Source organism: Neopsephotus bourkii, unplaced genomic scaffold (genome assembly GCF_033783945.1).
Source record: "Neopsephotus bourkii isolate Nb327-2 ecotype Australia unplaced genomic scaffold, CSIRO-AGI_Nbou_v1 NB_1189, whole genome shotgun sequence".
NCBI classification, from domain to species: domain Eukaryota; kingdom Metazoa; phylum Chordata; class Aves; order Psittaciformes; family Psittacidae; genus Neopsephotus; species Neopsephotus bourkii.
In genome coordinates this window covers 4,734,244-4,757,131 of record NW_026901674.1, presented here as the reverse complement: position 1 = coordinate 4,757,131, position 22,888 = coordinate 4,734,244, and the positions used below count along the sequence as shown (strand labels likewise).

At 37.9% G+C, this 22,888-nt stretch overlaps 1 protein-coding gene across 1 annotated transcript in view; it reads right to left on the bottom strand.

The window, feature by feature from the left end:
- PDZD8 (PDZ domain containing 8) overlaps positions 1-22,888 on the bottom strand; it is a 61,915-nt gene that overhangs the window by 22,813 nt on the left and 16,214 nt on the right. The window contains exons 2-3 of the mRNA XM_061364235.1: positions 19,516-19,638; positions 13,442-13,544 (exon numbers count right to left, since the gene is read on the bottom strand). Of these exons, the coding sequence (XP_061220219.1) occupies positions 13,442-13,544; positions 19,516-19,638 (226 nt within the window). The remainder of the gene's footprint in view (positions 1-13,441; positions 13,545-19,515; positions 19,639-22,888) is intronic.

Genomic DNA, 22,888 nt, shown 5'->3' with positions numbered 1-22,888 from the left:
GCATCCTTTCCTGAACTGTTCTTCCCATAGCCACAGCAACATTCCCTGCTTCCCTTTGACTGTAACCTGAAAATATTTATTTCAGCATTTGAAGAGTTTTACAGTGGGCTGGGGGGTTGGCAATATCCAAAAAGATCTCTTTGCTCCACTAAATTAGTTTTTGAACGTGCAGAACAGAATTTATTCTGTCCAAGACATATTTCCAGTGCCTTTATAGGTTACTACTTCCAGCTGTCAAAACAAATCCAGAAATAAAACTAATCTCTGTGAAAGTAAATTGTGAGTCCTTAGCTAGAATCAGATTGTTTTCTGGTAAAATCTCATTTACTTTTGTTCCAATTATTAGATATTAGAGAATACTGCTTTAATGACCTTTCATAAAATTACTTCCTCCTAGTAGCTATTTTTAAAGCTCAGGAATTCACTACAATTCTTGGTTACCTCAATCATATGTAACCATGACTGTGGTTCCTAACGCACTTCTACACATCAGCTGGCAAGAATTTGAATGCCTTTGCTCATAAGGGCAGCCAAAAGTTTGTTCCTAGTTATTACAACCATATTTTTAGAATATATATTATTTCAGATTGTCTTCCAATAGCTGAAGCATCAAGAAATGTAGAGGAAATAGAAACATTAATCAAACCTGGCAAAAAAAAAACTGAACAAAAACGTAATTCTTTGTTCAAATACTACCTGCAAGGAATAATAATCCATCATAGCTCTTCCCATGCTTTGGCTAAACACCCATCACAGCCAGACTGCAGGAGCTTAATAAATGAAACAAAAATATTACATATATAACACTTTCTCTCTCCAGCAGGTCTGTAAGCTCAGGCACAGCCTCAATGCAATTCCATTACAGAGTTTTTAGGCTAAAACTGCCTACAACACAAGGAAATTTTACTTCATCTGAAGCCATCCCTATAGCAATAGTCCTAGACTGGTCTCATACTTAATCACTCTTTTATGAATTATTTTTATTGAACTAGTAAAAAATAGTCCAGACAGTTCTGATGCCCTCCCTCCTTGGAACCCAATTACCCCCCCGGTCCTTTTTATTCTGAATTACTCTGACTCTAGTCCAATAACCAAACAGATATCTTGTGCAGATATCATTTAAGTCTTATTTGGAATTACATACATATCTATATAAAATATATCTTTCTTAATATATACATTTTATATATTATTTTACATATTTATTTTATATATACATGTAAAAAGAAATGCTTGAAATCTAGCCAAATTTCCTCCTGCAGCCAGCTGTTTAACATGTCTGATAGTACCACCACACATTTCCTGGCAGTTTCTATAACCTATAGATAACATACATTAATCAGACACTTTAAAGCCACATATTTACAGCTGCTCTACTCCCATGACCTTACTACTCCTATGACTTTGTTGGTAGTATTACTCTTGTCATACATCCTCTGCTCTCTGTTTATGCAGCTGAATTGATGCAGTTATTCATCACCACACCTGGTTTCCTGCACCAAGCTAAGTCATTATTTATTCTCCCTCACCACTGTGCCTGCTCTCTCCTTTAATAATTAACAGCTATTACATCTCTAAGAGCTTCTTACAGAACTGGTTTGGTTAAATAAACTAATTCTTAGCATCTAGGGTATTTTCTTTACTGGAAGCTTTCAAAGAAATTCCAACTAACTGAACCCTTTTTCCTGAACTCCTTATTTATCCTTGCTGACACGGATGCTTAATTACCAGGGCGCTTGCTCTTGCTTTCCTAAGCTCCCATGGTGAACAGTGAGTGCAGTACTCCATTCCCAATACATCTTACCCCACCCTAAGTGGAAAGACTTCAGGTCCAAGCTACGTGCCTGCCATTCACATTCCTATCAGCCTTGAAACAACAAAACCAGCCCTGCCAACGAACACTCATTCCACCCTATTCCTTAACTTTGCTGTACTTTAACAGACATGACAGCTAAGAAAACTCAGGAGCACCCTCAAAATTCTCATTGCATCAATACTCAGCACTAGACTTCGCTCCTCCAAAGTAAAGCTACGGTTCAAAGATGTAACAAACAACTACCAAAGCAAGTGTAAGTGCTTAATTTTAGGTACCACAAGAAATCAAGTTAGCTAGACAGAAGAATACATTTACCTGTACAACATCGCTATTGTTTCTTTTCCATATTGAGCTACTTTATGGAATTCGAGTTGTATGTATTGGATCTATCCTGTCTTGCCCACAGTTCCCCCTCCCAAATACTTAATATACAGGCAGCTAGAGTCCTCCAAGCTTTTTTTCTCCTATGCTGACATGTGAAATGCCTTTTTTGCCCTTTATACAAAACTTCTGCATCAAGCTCACTGCATAACCTAAACAACTGCCCCCTAAATGCAAACCCAAGCAACCCACCTCCCTCCCACTCCACAGAATTTTAAATCAAGCTTCAACAATCCTTCAGTTACTTCTTCACCATGTACCCCATGAACAGAAAAAGAGAAAGGCCTGATGACCTTTTGCAGACAGACCTGTGTGCCACATGCAGGACAGTGACAAGGTTAATTTTATAGGGGTATTTTTAGCTTATTTAGCAGACAGAAGAGAAGCAGCAAGCCAGCCAACACTGAAGATGGAACTGACAATTTAAGAGTTGATCAAAACATACACTGCTTTTTAGCTCATACCAGGTACATGCTTTTCAGGTAGAACCTCCCATGGTCTCCAGCTACTGTGCTTTGATTTGCATTACAAAGTGCTCCGGGAACACACAAAGGGAGGACAGACCAGAAGCAGACCCCAGTAAAACCTCCACGACATATACAGTGGGGAGGTCATGGTCTCAGCCATGTGGCTGTACCACTCAATGCAGTGGCAGCCTAAGCATCATATTGTCAACACACTATGCTATGCACTTCCATTTACCATTTATTTACATATACACATCTATAGAGGGGACAACTTTATCCACAGTCTACGCATAGGCCTCAGATGCAGAAATTATCACTAAATGCATGTCATACATGAGTATGTACAACATCTATCAACGCCTTTATCACATGATGTTTATCATATTGCCCAAGAACAGCTGTATAACTCAAAGACTTCGACTTCACAGAAACACCATTTGACTTACCAGCAATATATGAATTTCAGCAAGTTACCTGCTACACACTTAAGTTTAATGCAATCATATACCCTCCGTGTTTCTGCCCCTGCTCATCACAAATGTACATTCGATTTGAGACCAGTGAAAATCACTGGTCTGAAAGCGGGAGGGATTATAGTGGAGATGGACCGTGTTTGTTTGCATTACGAAGTTATGAAAACTTTAATCCTACGCTCACTTCATATGCAGTTCACATTGTTATGAAAAGTGATTGTATTTTCAGTTTACAAGCTGCTGTACAGCCTATTCTTAATATACTCCCACAGATGTGTTATTTAACTACCAAGGAACCTAGAAACAGATTCTGCAATTGTTCTCCTAAATATTACCTCTGTATTTCTTGACTCTTTTGTCTATCCTCAGAACTCACAGACTTCAGATGAGACCAGCCCAATTTCTTGGGGTTATTTACTGTATTTACAAGTATCTACACTTTTTAATGCATGGTCAACTTGTTATCCACGAGACTTCCATTTAAATTTAACTGAAAAAGACCAACTGATATTTTTTAGATATATATACACAAATCTATATATAAAGTGCATGTACTTAGAAATATATATAAATTGTGCATATAAAATGAAAATATTTCTATATTTGTTCGGATATGAAAAACTATGTTTCTATAATTAAAAAAACTCTGCAAATCTGACTTCAGATTTCTAAGGGCTTTTTTTGGTTTTGTTTTCTTCCTTCAGAGAGGGAAAAATCTATAGCTTCAATTAATATCAAATGGATCCGAGGCTGCACAGACACGATACTTGTTCCAAACTACACAGCTTAAAAATGGAAACAGATGACATAAGCAGAGATCTGAAGATGCAGACTTTTGGTTAAAAGATTTGTCGAGACATTCATAGTTCAAAGATTCTATTTATCTTACCAAACCTTGAATGGAGGGAGCTTTTTAAAAGACTGCATTAAGGGAAATGCTCCATTTTCTAACACTGATTCACTACCGATGACTTCCGATACGGAGGTGTCCTTTGCAGAGCATCACTTTGCTACATCTAACCTTAACATACCAGAATGACCTTTTAGTCATTTCATTTGTATGACAGGAATTGGCAGTTCCAGTTTTGATCCCCAAAGCTTTGCCAGGGCAACTGCTATGCTGCCCACTCATATTACTTTCTCTTTTCTATCTGCTGTCATTATAGCGCATTTGGAGAACATGCACTGCACTTGCATTACAAAATGCTTGCTTATACCTTTTTCTGTTTTAAATTATGGAAAGTATTTTTTAAATGCCTGGTCAGCCTTCAGAAAAAGCAAGAAGAATCACATGCGCTTTCACCCACAAAGCAAGATTTCACTCCTGCTGTTCTACAGACATGGAATAGCCACAGTATTGTAGCTAGTGAAAACTGTAATGGCAATATATAAATGCTCCAAACACCATTCTCTTCACTCTGTGTTGCCTCCAGGTGTTGACCTCCACCTCACTAGGCCTAGAAGAGACTTGTAACAGTGAGGCAAACATTTAATTTCTGCTTTGACTTATGACTGAAGAGGGAGAAAGCTAAAAGAAACAGCCAACTGGAAATAACATTCAGCTAAATATTACATTATTAGGAAGATAACACATGACAATGCAACAGTACTGCATTACCTTAATTCCTAGGATCTGAATTACTTAGCTCATTTGACTTCATAAAAATAGCTACATTAGAATGTACTCAGATTAAGGAATTCCTCCTCCAAAATTAAAGGCTTTCTTTGCAGTCACTCAGTAGTTTTTATGCCTAAACTTTGACACTTGAACCACAAAACTTAAGACCACTAGATAGCAACTATTTATGGTGTAGCAAAATTCATTTCTGTCCCTTTAGATGGGCAAAGATCTACATTAAAGAACAGTGGTTTATTAGTTAAATCACTAATGCTAATAATTTATTATCATGCTATATATATATTAAGGATATTTTAAGAACTGTCCATTCCAGATTTCTTCCTGGTATTTAACCTCATTATGCTTTTGTTTAAGCTAATGTAATGTAGCTAGTGTAAATGAGAATCAGAACCAAGCAGTTGAGTTTTCTACTAATGATAATGTTTCTATACAAAGACATTTTATGAGAAGCTAAACTAAGGCATCCAAGGCAACTTGGCCTACAAAGCTTTCCTCTTCCCTTCACACACCATGAGAGAAGACATTCTATAGCTCACACCAAGCTACATTTGTGATGCCTGGAGTTACCATCTTCCCACATACCTCAGCATTAGGCATTCTGCTACTGTTTGCCTTGGAGATGCCATTTTCATCTCTTTCCACCTCTAGCTCCTTATTTTCAGGAAAATCTTTTTGTTTGAGACTTAAACCAAGTTCAACCACACTAGAAAGAGGGGTAAGCTATCCAAAATATTACCAGGTGCAAAGTCACTTTCAAACAGAGCAACTGCATAAATCACACGGAACCAAGAGAATACTTATTACTTTCATCAACTTCTCACTAAACAGGTAAATTATCTATACTAAGAACCAAAGGCAATACCAGATTGCTGAAGGCATCAGTGGTCAGAAGTATTAGTGGTTCTGCAATAAATACATGCACGTGCCTATCCTTTAACAGTCTGCAGAAGCTACAATGTCATTTTCTCTTCCTTAATTGCAAGAACTTCCAGATGAACTACTTGTGGAAGCAGACAAGTTACCACTGAGCAACTTGCAGTCAGAAGTCAATACCCCTAAAACTCTGTCATATGTCTAACCCTATATGCCTCACACAGGTTTTAGGCGAGCATATCAGCACCAATTGCCAGTACCTCACTATTTCTTAACAAGTATTTTACTCATAGGCATGGGCCCCTTTTCCAAGGCTTTCTACACAACCCTTCTTTGTGTTGTTACAACCTGGAAAACATGCTTTTGTTCTGTAATTAAACATTCAAACACAAGCTCCCTTCTTTATTATTTTGGGAGACTTAACTGTTCATCAGTGGGAGGAAACCGTTTCCAACATACCCAACAGTTTACTTGGCAAGGTCCTGATTTGGTAGGGAAACGTTATAGCATCACTAAAATCCATACAAATGGCTAAATTACTTTCAATCCAATTACTACATCTTTCATAGGAACAGATCCCAATCTCTCAAGCTGAAAAGAAAAAAAATCTAGTATGTTAAGAAGAGGTTACCTTTCATAAAAGTGCTCTGAGAAAATAGATTTTTAAAGTAAATAGGCCGACTGAAAACAAAAACAAAAGACAAACCAATATGAAAATAGCTTAAAGTCCCTCTCATCCACTGCAGCCATATGCAGCAGCCTTCAAACTGAGCTCCTGGGTTATCTGGCTGTATAACTTTGCAATAGGATATAACACAATGGTTTGGGAAAGTCATTCCGGGAATCTACTGAATTACCCAGAAACCACTTTGTTTACTCTGGTCAATAGAACACTGTTATCTCACTTACAATAGGCCATGCTGTTTATGCAAACAATGTTAGCTCTCATTTATCAGCCATCTATTTATTTAGCAAGATCAGCTATCACTGTAAATCAATTTCTTTGCAAATGAGAAACACAGATGCTGTAAAAACTACTTAAACTCTTTCCTGCGTCCAGTATTTGGACATGCAGCAGAGGAGATGACAAGAATACAAAAAACAAGTCCTCAGCACCACATCTAGTGACATAAAGACAGGGTTTCTTAGCTTTTACAAGCATTTTAAAGGAAAAGACATAATTTAGTGTTTACTTCATAGTTTTATATTTTAAATATGAAGTTGTAAGTTTAAAAGGATGACAAGAAAAGCTTACAATTGCTATTCAAACTGGATACTATTAGGAGGATATGGAGAGGATATGGAATACAGGCAACTAAAATATAACTCAGAGATTCTGTATTACAGGTTGGTTATTACATGAGTAACCTTCAAAGAAAAAAAACCACAAACAACAAACCAAAACACATTGAAAATTAATGTTATCAGCTTTGCAAAAAGCAAAATTAAGGAACAGAACTAGTCCCTGACGAAGCTTGAAGTTTCATGTAATTTTTGTCCTAGAACAGTAATACAGAGAGGTCTTACAAAGGTGAATCCACCCAACTCAGCCATCTAAAAGGCTTGTGCCTCTTTTGTGGGAGTAGGCCATTACTGCACTGCAACAGAACAACTTGGAAGACTCCAAATGATCAGACAGTATCACAAAACACTACAACTTGCTTACAAAAACCTCATGGAGATTTAGACCTCAGCTAAGTCTCTCCAAAACAGACATTTCACTATAGAAAACAAGTATCTGGCTGCAGAAGAACTTCTTAAGTCTGCACACCATGGATGAGTTCTGACGTGAGTTCTTAGAGCAACAGTTGGGGATGGGGAAGCACATGCACACACAGAGCATTAACACCCTGCTCATTACAGATTCTTCTCACTCAAGTTTTTTTTGCGCATTATCCTTTAATCTGGTATTCTAAATTTGAAACTCAGCAAGTCAGACTCACTGCAAGCAGGCAACCTCTGCAGCACTGCAGGGGAGGCTGGGGAGGAGCACAGCTTCAGGCCTGGACATAAGGAAAAAGAATGTGCATGCAAGAAAGCTACAGTCTTGGTTGTGCATGATGTACAAACAAAGCTGTAGTAAGCTCTGCTTTCTACCTGTCCCATGCAAGGGTATGCACGCCCAAGATACAGTAAATTATAGCTTTGGGATGATTTACAATCACATTACTGTGACTCGAGTGATGACATCTGGTTCTAAACAATTATCTGAATATACACACACTAAAAAATAAAAGCCGTCAGTGGAGGTTTTAATGTTCATATTCAGTAGTTCCTGAGCACTGCAGAACTACAGTGCATTTGCACCGAAGGCCTCTCATTAAATCACAGACAAGCCTTCTGAAGCCCCAAGTCAAAAAGCTTAAGCATTCAGGAGGAGACCAAAAAAATCCTCATGGCCTTCAAGTTTATTTGAAAGACGGATTACAGAATATTATGTAAGGCACAAATCTCAGAACTATTCCCCATTGTATTTACAAATATTATCAAATTTTACAAGATCATGAATTTTCATAAAAAGTGACATTTTCAAAAAGCTTCTCTTGCTTTAATCCTCCTCCTTTCTTTTGACAGGATTAGATGCTGAAATGGCAGCCTGTTCCAAAAGCACACTGAAATGCCAACTGTAAGGCAGTTAACTCCATGTATTTAGAAATTAACGCTTCACAGTTGCTTTAAATTTTGACATTATAGTTTAGTAGCTTCAGGCAGCTCATTTCAGAAGGTGCTTTATTTGATTTACATTATTTCTCATTTTACATTCATATGTTAAAGTGCTGTTTCCCTTAATCCATGATAAAGGAAATTTAGTTTTATGAAAGGCTGAGAAATATCACTTTGTTTTTTATAAAGAAGTTCTAACCAACCTGTCTACAGCCTTTTCAAAGTTACCATTACATTTGCCTGGAAAAGGCAGTACCTATCAAGATAACCTCACTGAAAGAAGTGGAGATGATGGCCTATGTATGTGTATATATGCACAAATTTAGAGTGCAATACTTTCCTCCCCTTCAGTTACTCCAGTGCTGACCGCTATGTTCATTCTACAGAATGAACTATAGAAAATACCATGTAGAATTCCTAAAAACCTGGTGGGATACTTAATTCTTTAACTTTCTATTAGAGGGTTACTTCAGAAGATATTGGTGTGCTCCTGAGACAACTGCTGCAAAAATACATCCTATAGGCTAATAGATATGACGTTCTAGATTACAATTTTTACTTGCAGGATATGAAATGCAGTTTCTGTATTGCTGAAGTTAATATTTACAGAAGGGGTTTCCAAAAAATAGATAAAAACACCAACAACAGAAAAGCCTTGACACTTCCTGCCTTTATGAACGTGAAACTGCAGCTATTCCTACCTTGGACAATGTGTTAGTTGAATACTAGAATTTAAGTGTTTCCTCATGTTTTCCTTAGATTAACTTGATTATTTCAAAATCGATAATGATTTTCTTAAGCTCCTGAATTTATATAAAAAGACTTGAGAGAAAACTTTGAATTCTGTTCTGCAGTTGAGCATCTCTGGCCCACTACTTTACATTTGTGCAACCAATGAAAAGCACAAACTGTTTAGAGTCTGTACGTGATAAATATCAGTCCATTATTGCAATAGTTTCTACAATTTGTAGAAAATGACTTCATCTGTCACAAAAATCAGTACCTAAAAGCTACCTCAGGTCTCCGATACTCATATTTCAAGATTGTTTTTATGTCCATTCTTTTGACACTTTTAAGACATACAGACTCCATTATCCTTTTATTCACAGAGCAAAAAACTATGTTTTTCTTTCACAACATCATACATGAAGTGCTGGCACAGGTAAAGGCAGCAGCAAGGTTCTCAACCAAGTGTAACAAGGCCATGGGTCTGCACTGAACAGATGTGCCCAAAGGAAAAATAGAACAGTTATTTTTGTTTGTAGAAATCAATCTGATATTGAGAACCATTCACATTAATGACACAGCCTCCATTTAATATCTACAAACATATACCTAATTATTAAGACATATCTAATTATTTAGCCATAGAACACGTCCAGTAATCCAATGCTGCATTAATACATCCTATCCATACACAGTCAAGTTCTACATAGCAATGCAGTGATCAGTGTGAATTCCAGCTGAATGTATTACTAACTGAGATATTTAAGAATGTTCACGTCACACAGGAATGTGCTAAATTTGAAGTCTTACCAGTGTTTCAGGTTAATTTGATAAACAGAAGCCTGAGACACCTTTGTATCATAACAGACACTTCAATAATGCTCTAGATATGTTCAATAACATGGCATCTTTAATCAAAACCCATTCTGACACCTCCTAATATTGCATAAATGATGGGATCAAATTAAAGTCTCGGCAAAATTCATTATGAAGTATTAAACCTGTCTAATCTGTTATCACTATTACTAACATAACAAAAAGAATGAAAATGCCAGGAAATATAGAAAGTTATGAGAATTTTTCTCAGGAGCATTGTAGAACACAGTCTGAACCAGAGGCTGCATTGTCATGCCTATGAAAGAGTCTTATTAGTTGCTTCTGGACCAGAACACATCTTTCAACTTTTCACTTCAATTTAGTCTATCATTTCTCCTCTGTAGTTTGGAAGTTCTTATTTGTTCTATCAGCTTTGCCTCAAATGATTATTGCACATGAGCATTGAAAGGAGGACTTTATATTAGGACAGATATCAAATACTGCCATCAGCTGCCTTGCGGCTAAATTGCATTAGAGCTAAAAATAAATCACAATTAAAGGTAGAATTAAACTTTTTATTTGGAAAAATATCACAGTGTTTTTCTTTCTAACTTCCTATTTAACTATTTCACACAGTTAACTAAAACCCTGTGTTTAGTGTGTTAGCAAAGCTCATTTTGTTGAGGATCTTTGTCAATCCTCTTTACCACTCGGTAAGATGTTCTAACACTTTTGTAACTTAACTTGCATATTTAATCTGACTTCCTAGGAACAAGAGACTGCCATAATTTCACTACATGTGTTGAGTATGCAAAAATACAGTTACGAAAGTTCTTAATTTTCAGTTTCCATATTCTACCATATCAAGATTGTCAAAAGCAGGATCTTAGTATTAGTTTGCCTATTTAGTGGTCTAAAGTTCAAGGTGATTCAGCATAGCGAATTTTTCATACCAACAGCAGAGCAAGAAATGCAGCAACTCGGATCAAGTTGTGTCTCCTTGCTGACAGGCAGCGTTTGAACAATGCTTAATGAAGGGCTGCAACAAATGCACAGAAAACCCTTCTGTACATTGCAGGACAGATTTTAAAAGATATTTTTAAGCACTAAGGTACCTTTAAAACCTGCCATTTCATTTTAGATACTGAAATAGAAGATGCTCTTGAGAGCCTCACCCTGGGTAATTTTCTGTAGTTTTAAAAAGGACCCATTCACCTTCCATCGGTTTAGTCCTACTGCCATCTGCTGTCACAAACACACCAGTGCCACGCTGTCTGCAGAGTGGTTTTTCTTTCCTCTTATTCCAATATTGCTATTCAAAATTATCTAAAGACAAGCACAAACTGATTTGTTCACAGAAGCTTAATGGTAACTCAGTGTACTGACACTTTTATACCTTCATTGCTAGAGCATAAGGCCTGCAGACCCTGGCTTCATACACAGCTCTATCCCAAATAAAGGGTCATTCACATGAGTAAGTCCTAGCAGGCTCAGGTCCAGACCCCAGAGTTGCATGGATTTTTTGTTGTTGCTGGGTTTGGGGGTTTCGTGTTGTTTGGGGAGATGTTGGGGGTGTTGTTTGATTGTTGGTTTTGTTTTTAACATTGGCAGTATTGCTTCTTTCCTATATATTACTAGGAAAGGGTTAAGACTATGAACAGGCCAGGCCACTAAGGCTGAATTACTCCCACCTCATCCTTATGTGATCAGGCAAAGAGGGAAACCTTTAGATTAAAACAAAATAGAAAAGATTTAAAGCTGCTCCATAAACCAGTTTAAACAAAAAGGTATGAAAAAAATCAATTACTCAAATCTAGCTCCCGCCTACTGTTTCAACGAAGTCTAGCACCTCTTGAGCTAAGCTAACCCAGGAATTCCTCTTGGGACCACTGGAATGCTTTCTGCCATCACCTCTGCTGGTGCCATACTTCAGAAAGCTAATTGCCATTCAGTGTTACAGGTTTCTATCAGAGCACAGGCAAACCACTACCCCCTCTTCAAGTATTTCAACTAAGAACACAGCAGCTACAATAACAAAAAGGCTTTCTGCCTGTTGCTCAGCCATACACTCTTTTTGGCAAAACATAATAAGCAGTAAGCTGAAAACAATATAATTTGTCACAAGGAGTTTTAAAAACAATGCAAAGCAGAATGTAATTGCAGAAACTGAACAAGATGGTGAAATTCTAGATTCCTGCTGCTCCAGTGGAAAGACAGTGCTGGTGTCAAAACACAAGTCCAGTCATATATAACAAAGGCACAGGGCTTAAGCCAGTCACACTTAAGAGAACAGAGGGTAAAAATGCAGGACACTGATTTTGTTACAGTGATTTCTTTGCATAAAACTAACTGTTAAAGCTTTTTTCCTAGCTTCTTGGGTTTTTTCCAATAAGCACATTATTTACTGCTCAGCATACGCCCAATTCGATTTGATGACTACCACAATATCATACTAATGTGAAACCAATAGGCTCTTTCATACACTGCACCTCTTGTTTGCAGATAAACAACGCAACAAAAAACCTGAGATATCTCTCATCTTCAAACACACGCATAGGGCAATTTACAGGCTGTACGTTGCTAAACTCATGTTATCAAGTATGATAATTAGTAAAAGATTAACAGGCTGAAAGAGCTGGGCTTGTTCAGCCTGGAGAAGGGTTAGGGGAGACCTTTGAGCAACTTCCAGTGCCTAAAGGGGCCAGCAACAAACCTGGAGAGAGGCTTGGGACAAGGGCCTGTAGGGACAGGACAAGGGGAATGGCTTGAACCTGACAGAGGGGAGACCAAGATCAGCTCTTAGGCAGAAGCTCTTCCCTGTGAGGGTGCTGAGGCGCTGGCACAGGGTGCCCAGAGAAGCTGTGGCTGCCTCATCCCTGGCAGTGTTTAAGGCCAGGTTGGACAAGGCTTGAAGCCACCTGCTGTAGTGGAAGGTGTCCCTGTCCATGGCAGGGAGTTGGAACTGAATGACCTTTACAATCCTAAACCATTCTAGGATTTCATGAGCTTAGAGTAACACCACTACTTTCTATATTTGCAGACACTTGCAAAAGTATTTTTCTTCAGCAGACAAGAAAGGATTCATACACTCTACAAGAAGTTAGATATCTATGTCAATTGCCTACATTTTCACAAAAAGCAGGGGAAAAGGAGGAAGTCACATCACATTAGCTACCTTCTGATCATGCTTGCCTTCAATACTCCCATCAGAAGGGATGAAACAGAAGGGGTTCACTACTGGCCAAGGAAAGACAGTTGCATCTTACTGTTTGCTAAACATCACCCCACCCAAATATAACAGGACTATAAAACCACTTGTTTTACACTATTTGTTTTAATGCAGATGGACAGCTGACAACATACACAAATGACATACATTTTCAAGCACAGCTGTGATAACTCAAATGATGTTATCCATGTCAATTGGACAGTGAAACACTTTGAATTAAACAGCAAATAACTGGTCTGTTATGTTTTCAGGGTGTTCTACTCTAACCACCCATTGGATTGTGCAAAGATATACGCTTTCTTTACAATGTATTAAGAGCATAATACTGCAATATGCAAAGATTATACCATTTATTACCGTTTTAATAGAACTTCTTGATCTTTCTTCCCAAACATTAGTGCTCAGCTCCATTGTGCAATGAACATTCGCTTCTCTTTCATAGGATCCAAACATAAATAACCTGAAATAGAAAAGCCTATAGTAAGAACTGTAATACTGTTAATGCTCTAGATACATTAACTCACCATTCTTCATTTATACACTCTATTATTATCAACATGTACACACAGAGCAGTCCACACGGAAAAGATACAGCAGGCAGAGTCTTGTGCCAAAGGAAAGAGACTGCCACCCTCTAGTGGAAGAACTTTATAAATAGCAAAGATAACTAACATTTTTTAGCTATTTTTTTTTGTTTGTTGGGTTTGGTTTTTTTTTTTTTTTGCTATTGTGTTTCCATTTTTCTTTTCTTAAATAAAGTTTTTTTAATTAAGTCTTAATGAAAGACTTAAATAAAGTCCAACCCGCACACTGGTATTTTTCCATAAAAGTGTAAATTCTGAGGGTCTGGGGAGGTTAAGCGAAAATAGCCACAAGTTTTCCATTCTTATTCTAAAATTCACAGTATACTGCAGGTCTTCTTTGTTCAAGAGTGCTACTGTAAAGTCACCATTTATCACCGCTTATGTTCCTGTTTCACTAAACTGGGATCCTCTCACACTTGTAATATTTTGTGACATAACAAATGAGTGGTTGGTTCTTTGTGCACAATAGCCTATTTAAGAAGCCTATAATGGTTTTCAAGTAGACCCCAGCACTATAAAAGAAAACAACCAACCTTTAGCCTACAGAACAGCAATAAATTTGTACATATTAGCTGGAAGCAGATATTTTGGAATAGAAACTTCAATCTTACTACTTCAAAAGACCTGTAAGATTTTAACTCCCCTCCAAGCTTTCTATACACTTTTGATAAGAGCAGTTTCTAAGCTTCTATCCAAAGCATCTTACCTGCGATTGTGATGTGTTATACAACTCTTCAGATAATAGAAAAAAGCTGTCAGAAAAACAGGTCAGTTTTATGTTTATTCTGATGCTGTTAAACAGTGTTTCTAGGTTAAATATCCACCATCAAAAAGTGCATCATCTTCCAGATGTGGAGATATACAGCAAATATGCTACGAAAATGTAGTAAAACTATTGAAACCAACTTTCACCAACAATGAGAACTGGTAAAACTAAGCCAGCCCTAAAGGCAAACACCTCTCTGGCTATGACAGCTCTTCAGCCTGCACTGCAGCAAGGGCAGCTGAATAAATATTTCTTTTCTATGTCTCTCTATGAAGAATGTGTTTAACTCATTTTTAGCTGATTACAGGAATTCATGTAGGAGATGATAGCACCCAGCATACCTGCTTTACCAAGTGTCAACTGGTTTTGGCTCAGAGATAGTGGCAGTACCCTGTAACCCCATTCTCAGAGGGACAGTTCCCATGATCTGGGAAAACACCATAAAAATTCAATTTTCAGCTTGACTTTCAGCATTCATTTCTCTGTTTCTCTACTGACATGGATATGATTACTGTAAGCAGAAACCCAGCCCCAAAACCAACTGATCAGGTACTTTTGTCTGGACAATACTAAGTTTGTTGAAGGTTACTGGAACTGATGAACTCAAACTTCCTTTACTTATTTTTAAGCCACCAGGAACCATGTGTGGCATTTCTGTTCTGCTTTCAGTAGCTACTTTTGGGTATCACAAGTTTTCCTCAGTGTCTCACTGGTTCAGTTCATTAAAGCTTTTCCACAGCTCATCACTGCTTGCGTATGTTTCTTCTTCACCTAGGCACACGCGCATGGAATTTTCCAGGGGTGCTTACTGCCCCCTCTAAAATACCAGCACAGTGGCTATTTGGCTGTACTGTACCGGTGGCAACTAAGAAAACAAGCCAGGAGGTAGCTCAGGACAGGCATCATAGAACAGTTTGGGTTGGAAAGGACCTTAAGATCATCTAGCCCCAACCCTCCTGCCCATAAGTTTCAGCTAGAACTGTAAGATAGTAGTCACAAGGAAAAAAAAATGAACTGAGATTTCACCTTACTTTAGGTTACTGATACCCAAGTTGAAGAAACGTATCATAAGACAGCACAATTACATACTTAAAGAGCTCTTCATGCTGGAGTTTGGAATTCAGTTTCCAGTTCCAGAAAGACAAAGGGGAATTTTTAACTGCTCCTAGCTAAAGGAAATCTTTGTCTGAATCATACCCGTTCTGTATTCTGTAACACAGCTGCAGATAAAGACTGACACTGTATCACAACACACCCAAAACACCCATCTGTTACGATATATATATATATATATCCTACAGATTGAAAGTTTGTAACTCAGTATGAAATGGCATATGAAAGACATCTTGAAACAAAGTTTATAACCCCAGCTATAATTAATTGATAAAGAAATTGATTAAATTACCACCCCAGTGATTGAAATATGCATACAGAAAGTGAATTTCTATTCCTTCCTCAATTGTAAATCGGACGGTTCCCTGCAGCAAGCAAGCAAGCAAGCAAGCATGAGGTAGTGGTTCAATAGAGTAGCTATGGACATGAACACAGTTAACACAGTTGTTCATAGCTGTCGTGGTTTCCAGTGTGAAGCTACAGAAATTCCAAGCTGTGAAGTGTGTGTCCTCTGATACAGAACAGAAGTGAATGGAGGCTGTGGTGGCTGTGGTCACCTCACCTCGAGAGCTGAGGCAAGCCAAGAACTTCAAGTCCTTATAGCCATGTTATGCATTCTTCTTTCTGGAAGGCTACCAACTTTCCTGCTTTTTCTAAAATGATGCTAAAGTACAGAACTGTACTTTACACAAACCTTTAGTAACATGTTATTACCAGGTATGTAGAAGGAAGCCTTTCCTAATTTTTTAATTTCAACTGTGGCCTTTCAATTTGTAAGTATTTTAACATAATATTTCCCAAATTTTAAGAAACTCAAAACCAAATTCAATATCCACGTACTTACAGGTGCCACTGCTGCACGCTGACATGACATTGAAGACAAAAGGAAACAAACCCATAAAACTCCAAATTTGACAAGTCAGCCCCAGGCATGCTCTGTGGTATTTTAGTAAGTAACTATCTAGGGAAAATCTCGTTGTCTGCAACCGTTCTCTATTAAAACAAATGCTGAGTTACAAAGCCTACTTGACGGCACAGTTTTGGAAGAGTGTTCTTGAATAATATAATTGGAGCTTATAGGCTTTAAGACTTTCTTCACAGTGTACCCTTAAATTTTAACAGTATGTAGCTTTGTTTTTCCCTTGGCCTTAAAACCTTAGGGTAACAACAGATAACAGCGTTTTTGCAATGACTCGGTTCTGTGAGGGCACTGCATTTGTACAAGAAAACTTACATTTTCAGTAAGTTAGACAGAAATTTTCAAAACATTCCTTACTATTTACACCAAAGTTTCCATCCTTTGATTCATTTAATTTTAAAGATGTGCAAAACTCAATTTTTCTGTCAAAAGCATGACAGCAAGGAAATTACTATGATCAAGCCTGCAACTGAAAAACAAACAAGCGCAAGAAGTGCAGACCTAAGCAAGAGGAGTAGCAGAACTCTGTTACCGGAGTAGATGGAATACAAACGCTGTTATCCAGAAATTAAGAAGTTAAGATTTTGTAAAGGACTGTTGTGAGAAAGCTTGGAAATATTAAGTTTAGAATTGCACATAGCAAGGAAAAAATGTGTTTCCTTAGAAGCTCACAGACCTCAGGAGAGGCAGAAGATGGATAAAAGAGACCTAGATCAGAAGAGTAATACTCAATTTCAGAAAGATTAGGAAGACAGAAGTAATTTTTAAAAGCTCAACAAAATGCAAGATTACTGTGTTCCTAAAGGAAGTTGGTTCATTGTAATACCAAGAATCACATTCCCCTGATAAGAGACCCTTGCCTACATAGACCCTTACTCACAGAACATGTGTATATATTTATATACTGTCATTAAACAGAGACAAGAGAATGTAAAAGAACACACTGAATCTTCACTGTGTGAAATGTATAGAAGTGGGCAGCTGACAGACTGAGGGTGTGCTAGCTTTGCGGAACTATCCTCTTGCACTCATCTTTGTGCAAATATGAATTTAACAGTATCTCAAAACTCTGTGAGGCTGGCTTATTGCACACCAGATAAATAAGCCCAAATTTGGGACAACATCAATGGTCAAGAATCCCGCTCCGAATTCTGTACAGAAGTCAGGGAACAGCTACTGTACTGACAGTATGAAAACCTCTGGGGCACTGAGCAAAACTGAAACACACAGAAATTCAAGTGATCTTTCATTCTGGAATGAAAATAATTGCCAAGAAAAATGTTCAGGTCTCGCTGGCAGACATGAGTGAAAAAGCTTTGTGTTTCGGCATGCACGGCTGTACTGTAAAAGAGCCATTGAGAGCAGCCTTCACACCAGCTCGCATACAGTGGTGATAAAAAGGGGAAATTTTGTCACTGTTGCTATCCTATATATTATATATTGTCATTGCTGCTTTCATATGTATTGTTACATTTCTTCTTCTGCTAACAAAATTCTATGTGTTTTTCAGCTTCTGTCTCATCAGTATCTTCAGGTGCAAAGTAAGCAAGAGTACTTATTCATAGGGGGAGTCTTTGGACATTTGTACTTGTTTAGCTCAAAAAAGGATGGGACACCTGCAAGGTCTGGGGGATTGCTACGGTGTCAAGAGTCAGACATCAAGATTGAGATGTGTCTGTTAAGACATCGTTTTCAAGTGTCTGTCGAGAAATTCCAAGGCACATAAACCAGTCAGATTAAGTCAGACCTGAAGCTGAAAAGACCTGACAAGCCAGCAACTGCCTCCTCTCTCCAGCCATCTGATAAGCATCTGTGACAGCTGAAAATAGTGAGATGATGATGTCAAACTGAGCAATCTGGCTTCTAAACACAATGGAAAGAAACACAACACTAGTGATATGTCTGTGATGTTACACAGTGTTTCCGATTCAGGAAAGACATACTATTTAAAAGATTACTTTCCAAACTAGTAACAACTGCACACAACTTGAGTTATTTTGGGCCCTCTTGTAATAAAAAATAATGCAGTACTGGACTGAAATGGGAGGCTCCCTGTAAAGAGACATCATAAGTTCCCTGACTGAGTATGGTAAAGAGAAAGCACTTCTAGAAGCCAAGGAGCGCACAGAGTCATTTAGTATTCCCGTATCACCAACAGAAAACACCACAAAGCTAGGAAGACAGGTAAGCAGCGATTTTATTGCCAAAAATAATCACTGCTGTGGCCCATACCATCGCTAGAAGCAGAAGATTATCTTCTGGCAATCTACAGCACTAATAAACCACATTAATACACAAATACAGTTCAAAGAGCTGTACAAGACTACAGGGGGGAAAAAAAGTGCAAAGAGGAGCTTGCATGGTAACACAGGCAATTAAAAGAACAGGTTAAAAGCCTTTCTGCAAACCAGAGTTTAGTTCATAAAGAGCAGGACAGCACATTACTAGATCAAAGCCTAAGCACTACTTGGATAAGATCTAACATAAACCAAGAACTAAGAGGTTTGACAAAAAAACCCCAAACAAACCAAGAGCCCACACACCTTTTCTCCAGCTTTAAAGAGAATTTTCTCTTCAGTGAACGAAGTAGATTTCTTCCCATTATTTTGCTCAAGACAAGGGCAAACAATGCCTTATAAAAGTTACTTGGATTAATCTAAGTAAGACCGACTGAAACAATTATTTCCCTTTGCTTACAACACAATAGGATAATTACAATATTTATACTGTCCTGGAAAGAGATTCATAATTTGGTGCGCCAAAGTAACACACAAAAACAAACGTCAGGAGGCAGAGATTAGCTTGCAACCAGGCAAAAGTCAGAAGAAAGGCAAATTCATGCTCCCAGAACACATAAGTGCCTCAGAAACTTACTGCAACTTCCATTTGTTCATTTTTACTTAAAAAATACATTTCTGGATTACAGTACAATCATGACACCAAAGCTGCTACTCTATGAATCAGAACAGGCCTAAGCTACAATTACTACAACCTTAAGAAACATGGGTACTTGCTGAGTCAAGAATGAGCAAAAGACCACAAAACATACCTCGTACATTCAATTAAGGTGACTCTCAGGCGACCTTCTGTCAACAGAAGCTCCTGTATACAGAGGTCACGATCTTCACATTCATCAGGTGGCAACAGATGAACTGGAAAAAATGGCTTGAACCTGAAAAATAAAGAAGATTCTTTTCTTAACACAAATGCTATAGGTAACACTAACACACAGGAATCAGGTTAACAGGTTTACTTTTAATCTCTAACACCCCTGAAGAGAAATGCTACCACTCCTACATATTCACTGGTCCAAAGGAACAAGTAGAAGCTACTAAAGCTTTCTGAATGCAGGTGACTGCAGTATACAAAAACAAAGATTGCCTCACAGGAATAGATTATTTGAGTTATGTTTACTGGTGTAGATACTTTTACAAAAGTGGGAAGCTGATCAAATCAGAATACATTCACGATTACAAATGTGATTTAACACAAGAGCATTTTTGCAGTAAATATCTTACCAGATCTTATAGTTTTAAGTTTATCTGCATAAAACATAATGGTATCAAAAGGCAGAAATACACTATGACCCTAAAGCATAAATTTTTATGCTAGTGATGTACTTACAGGGCTGGTGCATCCTAATAAACACCACACTTCAGCTATAGCGAATGAAATTGCTCTCATATTGTGAAAAACATTTGGTTGCTCTTTTCAGCTAATCTTCTTGAATTAAAATAAAGATGCAGGTATTCTAACTATTTGTCCTCTAGCTTTATTTCCCCCCGTCACAGCATGCAATTCACACAAAAAGCAGTTCAAGATACCAAATGTTTTACACACTTTTAACTCGCCACATAATTTTCTTTGGTTAGAATATACTAAGTTATAAATACCGGTTTCATTTTTAAGTGATAGTGTCGGACACAGCCAAGATCTGAGGGAAGGAAGAAGGGGGAGATGCTGCATGGCTGCTGGCCCATCACACGGCTGACACACACATGCAATCCTAACAGCAAGGGCCACAACCCTGCATACAGGAAGATACCACAGAATCTGCACTAGCATTATATAAACTACTTGAATTTGGTATCCTTCTTTCTGTTCTTATTTATTGCTCTAATTTCCTAGCACTGCCCCATGTCTCGGTTTCCCTCCTGTCACTGGCACTGCCTCCCAGTGATGATTTCTGTTGAGAAGACAGAAATAGCAGAACATGAGCACCACTGCCTGCAGGATGTATCTGCCATTTCATGAGAAAGAAGCCTTTCATAAGTACTCTTTGCTCAACCATCAGAGGCATCTGCTTGTCACATTCAGAGATCACAATATGTTCAGGAAACAGTCACATGGATTTGAACTGAGGAGTTTCAGAAATTCAAACAAATAATTAAGCACCCTTTAACTGTCGGCACACTCTTTGGGAGAGAGCTTGATGCTGATTCGGGACACTTCATTTCTGTATGAGCATCAGCCTCATACAGAGCCATGAGAAAGACATTTCTTTTGTTCTTCTTGTGAATAAATACAACTCAACACTCCAGCTATTTCCCTGAAATCCAATTAAACTTTTAACTTTAATTTGGTTCCAAGTTTCTCCCTCATTAACTCTTTCAGGAGGGAAACCATTTTGAAATCTGTCAAGCAAAAATAATTCCATTTTAAATAGTTTATTCTATTATTTTTAAGTCTGCGTAAGAAAAACAGGAAGCTATTGGTTTAGGCTTATGAGTATACTATAAGAACCAACTCAAAATATGCCTTGTGCATGTACTATCATCTGCTCTGGAATTTTACTCTATCTTCCTTATTATTAAATAAACAGTAAGCATCGCAAAGGTAGGGAAAATACCACCGAGATAAGCACGCCCTTTTCTCTCTGCAAGACTTGCTGCCACTTCAAGGCCTGACCACCTCCTTGCTCACACCACAGCATACACCGCCTCACACTTTTCACTTTAAGCATGGGCAAGGAAAGCTTGTTCTTTTAGGAATGCTTTTTGTCCCCCCAAAATACAGATTTAGCTCAGATTTTGTAAGGCAAAAAAAAAAAATGGGAAGATTTAGGCAAGCACATTGGAAAATAATGCCAAGTCTTGAGTAAATAAATTACTTGTAGGTTTGTGTTTTTTTCCAGCACCAATAAACTGCTTTTCAATTAGCAGCAACTGCCTGTATACCTTCTCCCAAAATCTAGTAACAAATGGCAACCTCAAACTTACAAGCACCATCAGAAGCCTCAGGGAGCTACTGAGGCAAGAGGATCCAACAGGTTTCCAGCACCTTATTGAATTTCTGCAAATGCCTAGCTTAAAGTGTCAGCACTGATAAAGTCTTTCCCTTATATATACACCACAGAAAAGCCTGCAGGCCACTTAACACCCACAAACACAGCCAAATCTATTTTCAGTATTAAAAATAAGGACAAAAGAAAAAGAGCAAAATAACAGACTAAAATACATTCCATTCCAGTAAGGACGTAGACATTTCTACCTATATATTCAAACAAAAAACATCACCTAAGTAACCTAAAAGCCAAGTGTTCAGTGCAGCACACACTGCAATCTTTTGCTGCAGCATGGAAAGATGAAATAATCTTTCAAGAAAAATGACTTGTTCTGCAGATTAAGATATAAAATTTACTGTAATTTTGATTTGTTTTCGAAATGAGGTGAATTAAAGAGGAAAAAATTCTAGCGCAGTAGTGCAGTTATATACAGTAATATGCAAAATACTTAATAGTGTCTGCTGGACTTGGTGCAGCACTAGTTGCTTTTTCTGCAAATATGGGATTAAAAAGCAGCCACATCATTTTTAATTTACAAGTGCTTATTTTCACATTCTTTTACCACTGCAACTAATTTGCAAAATCCTTCGCAAAAATACCCTACATGTTACCTATTGGCACTAGCATTAGCAACGTACAAAGTGTTAATATCCCACATTAAATGCATTTTACTGTTTAAATGCTGTGGTGTAAAGTTCGAAGGCTTCAAAGCAGCACTTATCTATTTAAGGCAATTTACTGAGAGCTTCTACACTTCTAAAATTAACTATCAGACAAATTACTATTTCAAGTAGATTTCAATTACACAAAGGTAAGTGAACTGCTGACAGAAGATATATAAGTACAAGATAACTTAAATTTATTTGGAAAGAGTTTCCTACTGGGAATTGGTGAATTAATACAGACCCAGACAGCGACGGTTGGTAAGAGGCCAGATTCCATTCCTTTGACTTCTCAAACCACAACGTGCAATTCACGCACACACCCACGTCAGGTTCTCCCATCGGAGAACTCTCCCCACGTAGGGAAAGCATCTGAGCTCCCCTACCTTTTGAAAACACATCCCCAGTAACAAAAGGCACTCCAGCAAGTGTGTTCTTACAGGGCCATCCATGCTGCAGTTTTGTTCAGTCTAGCA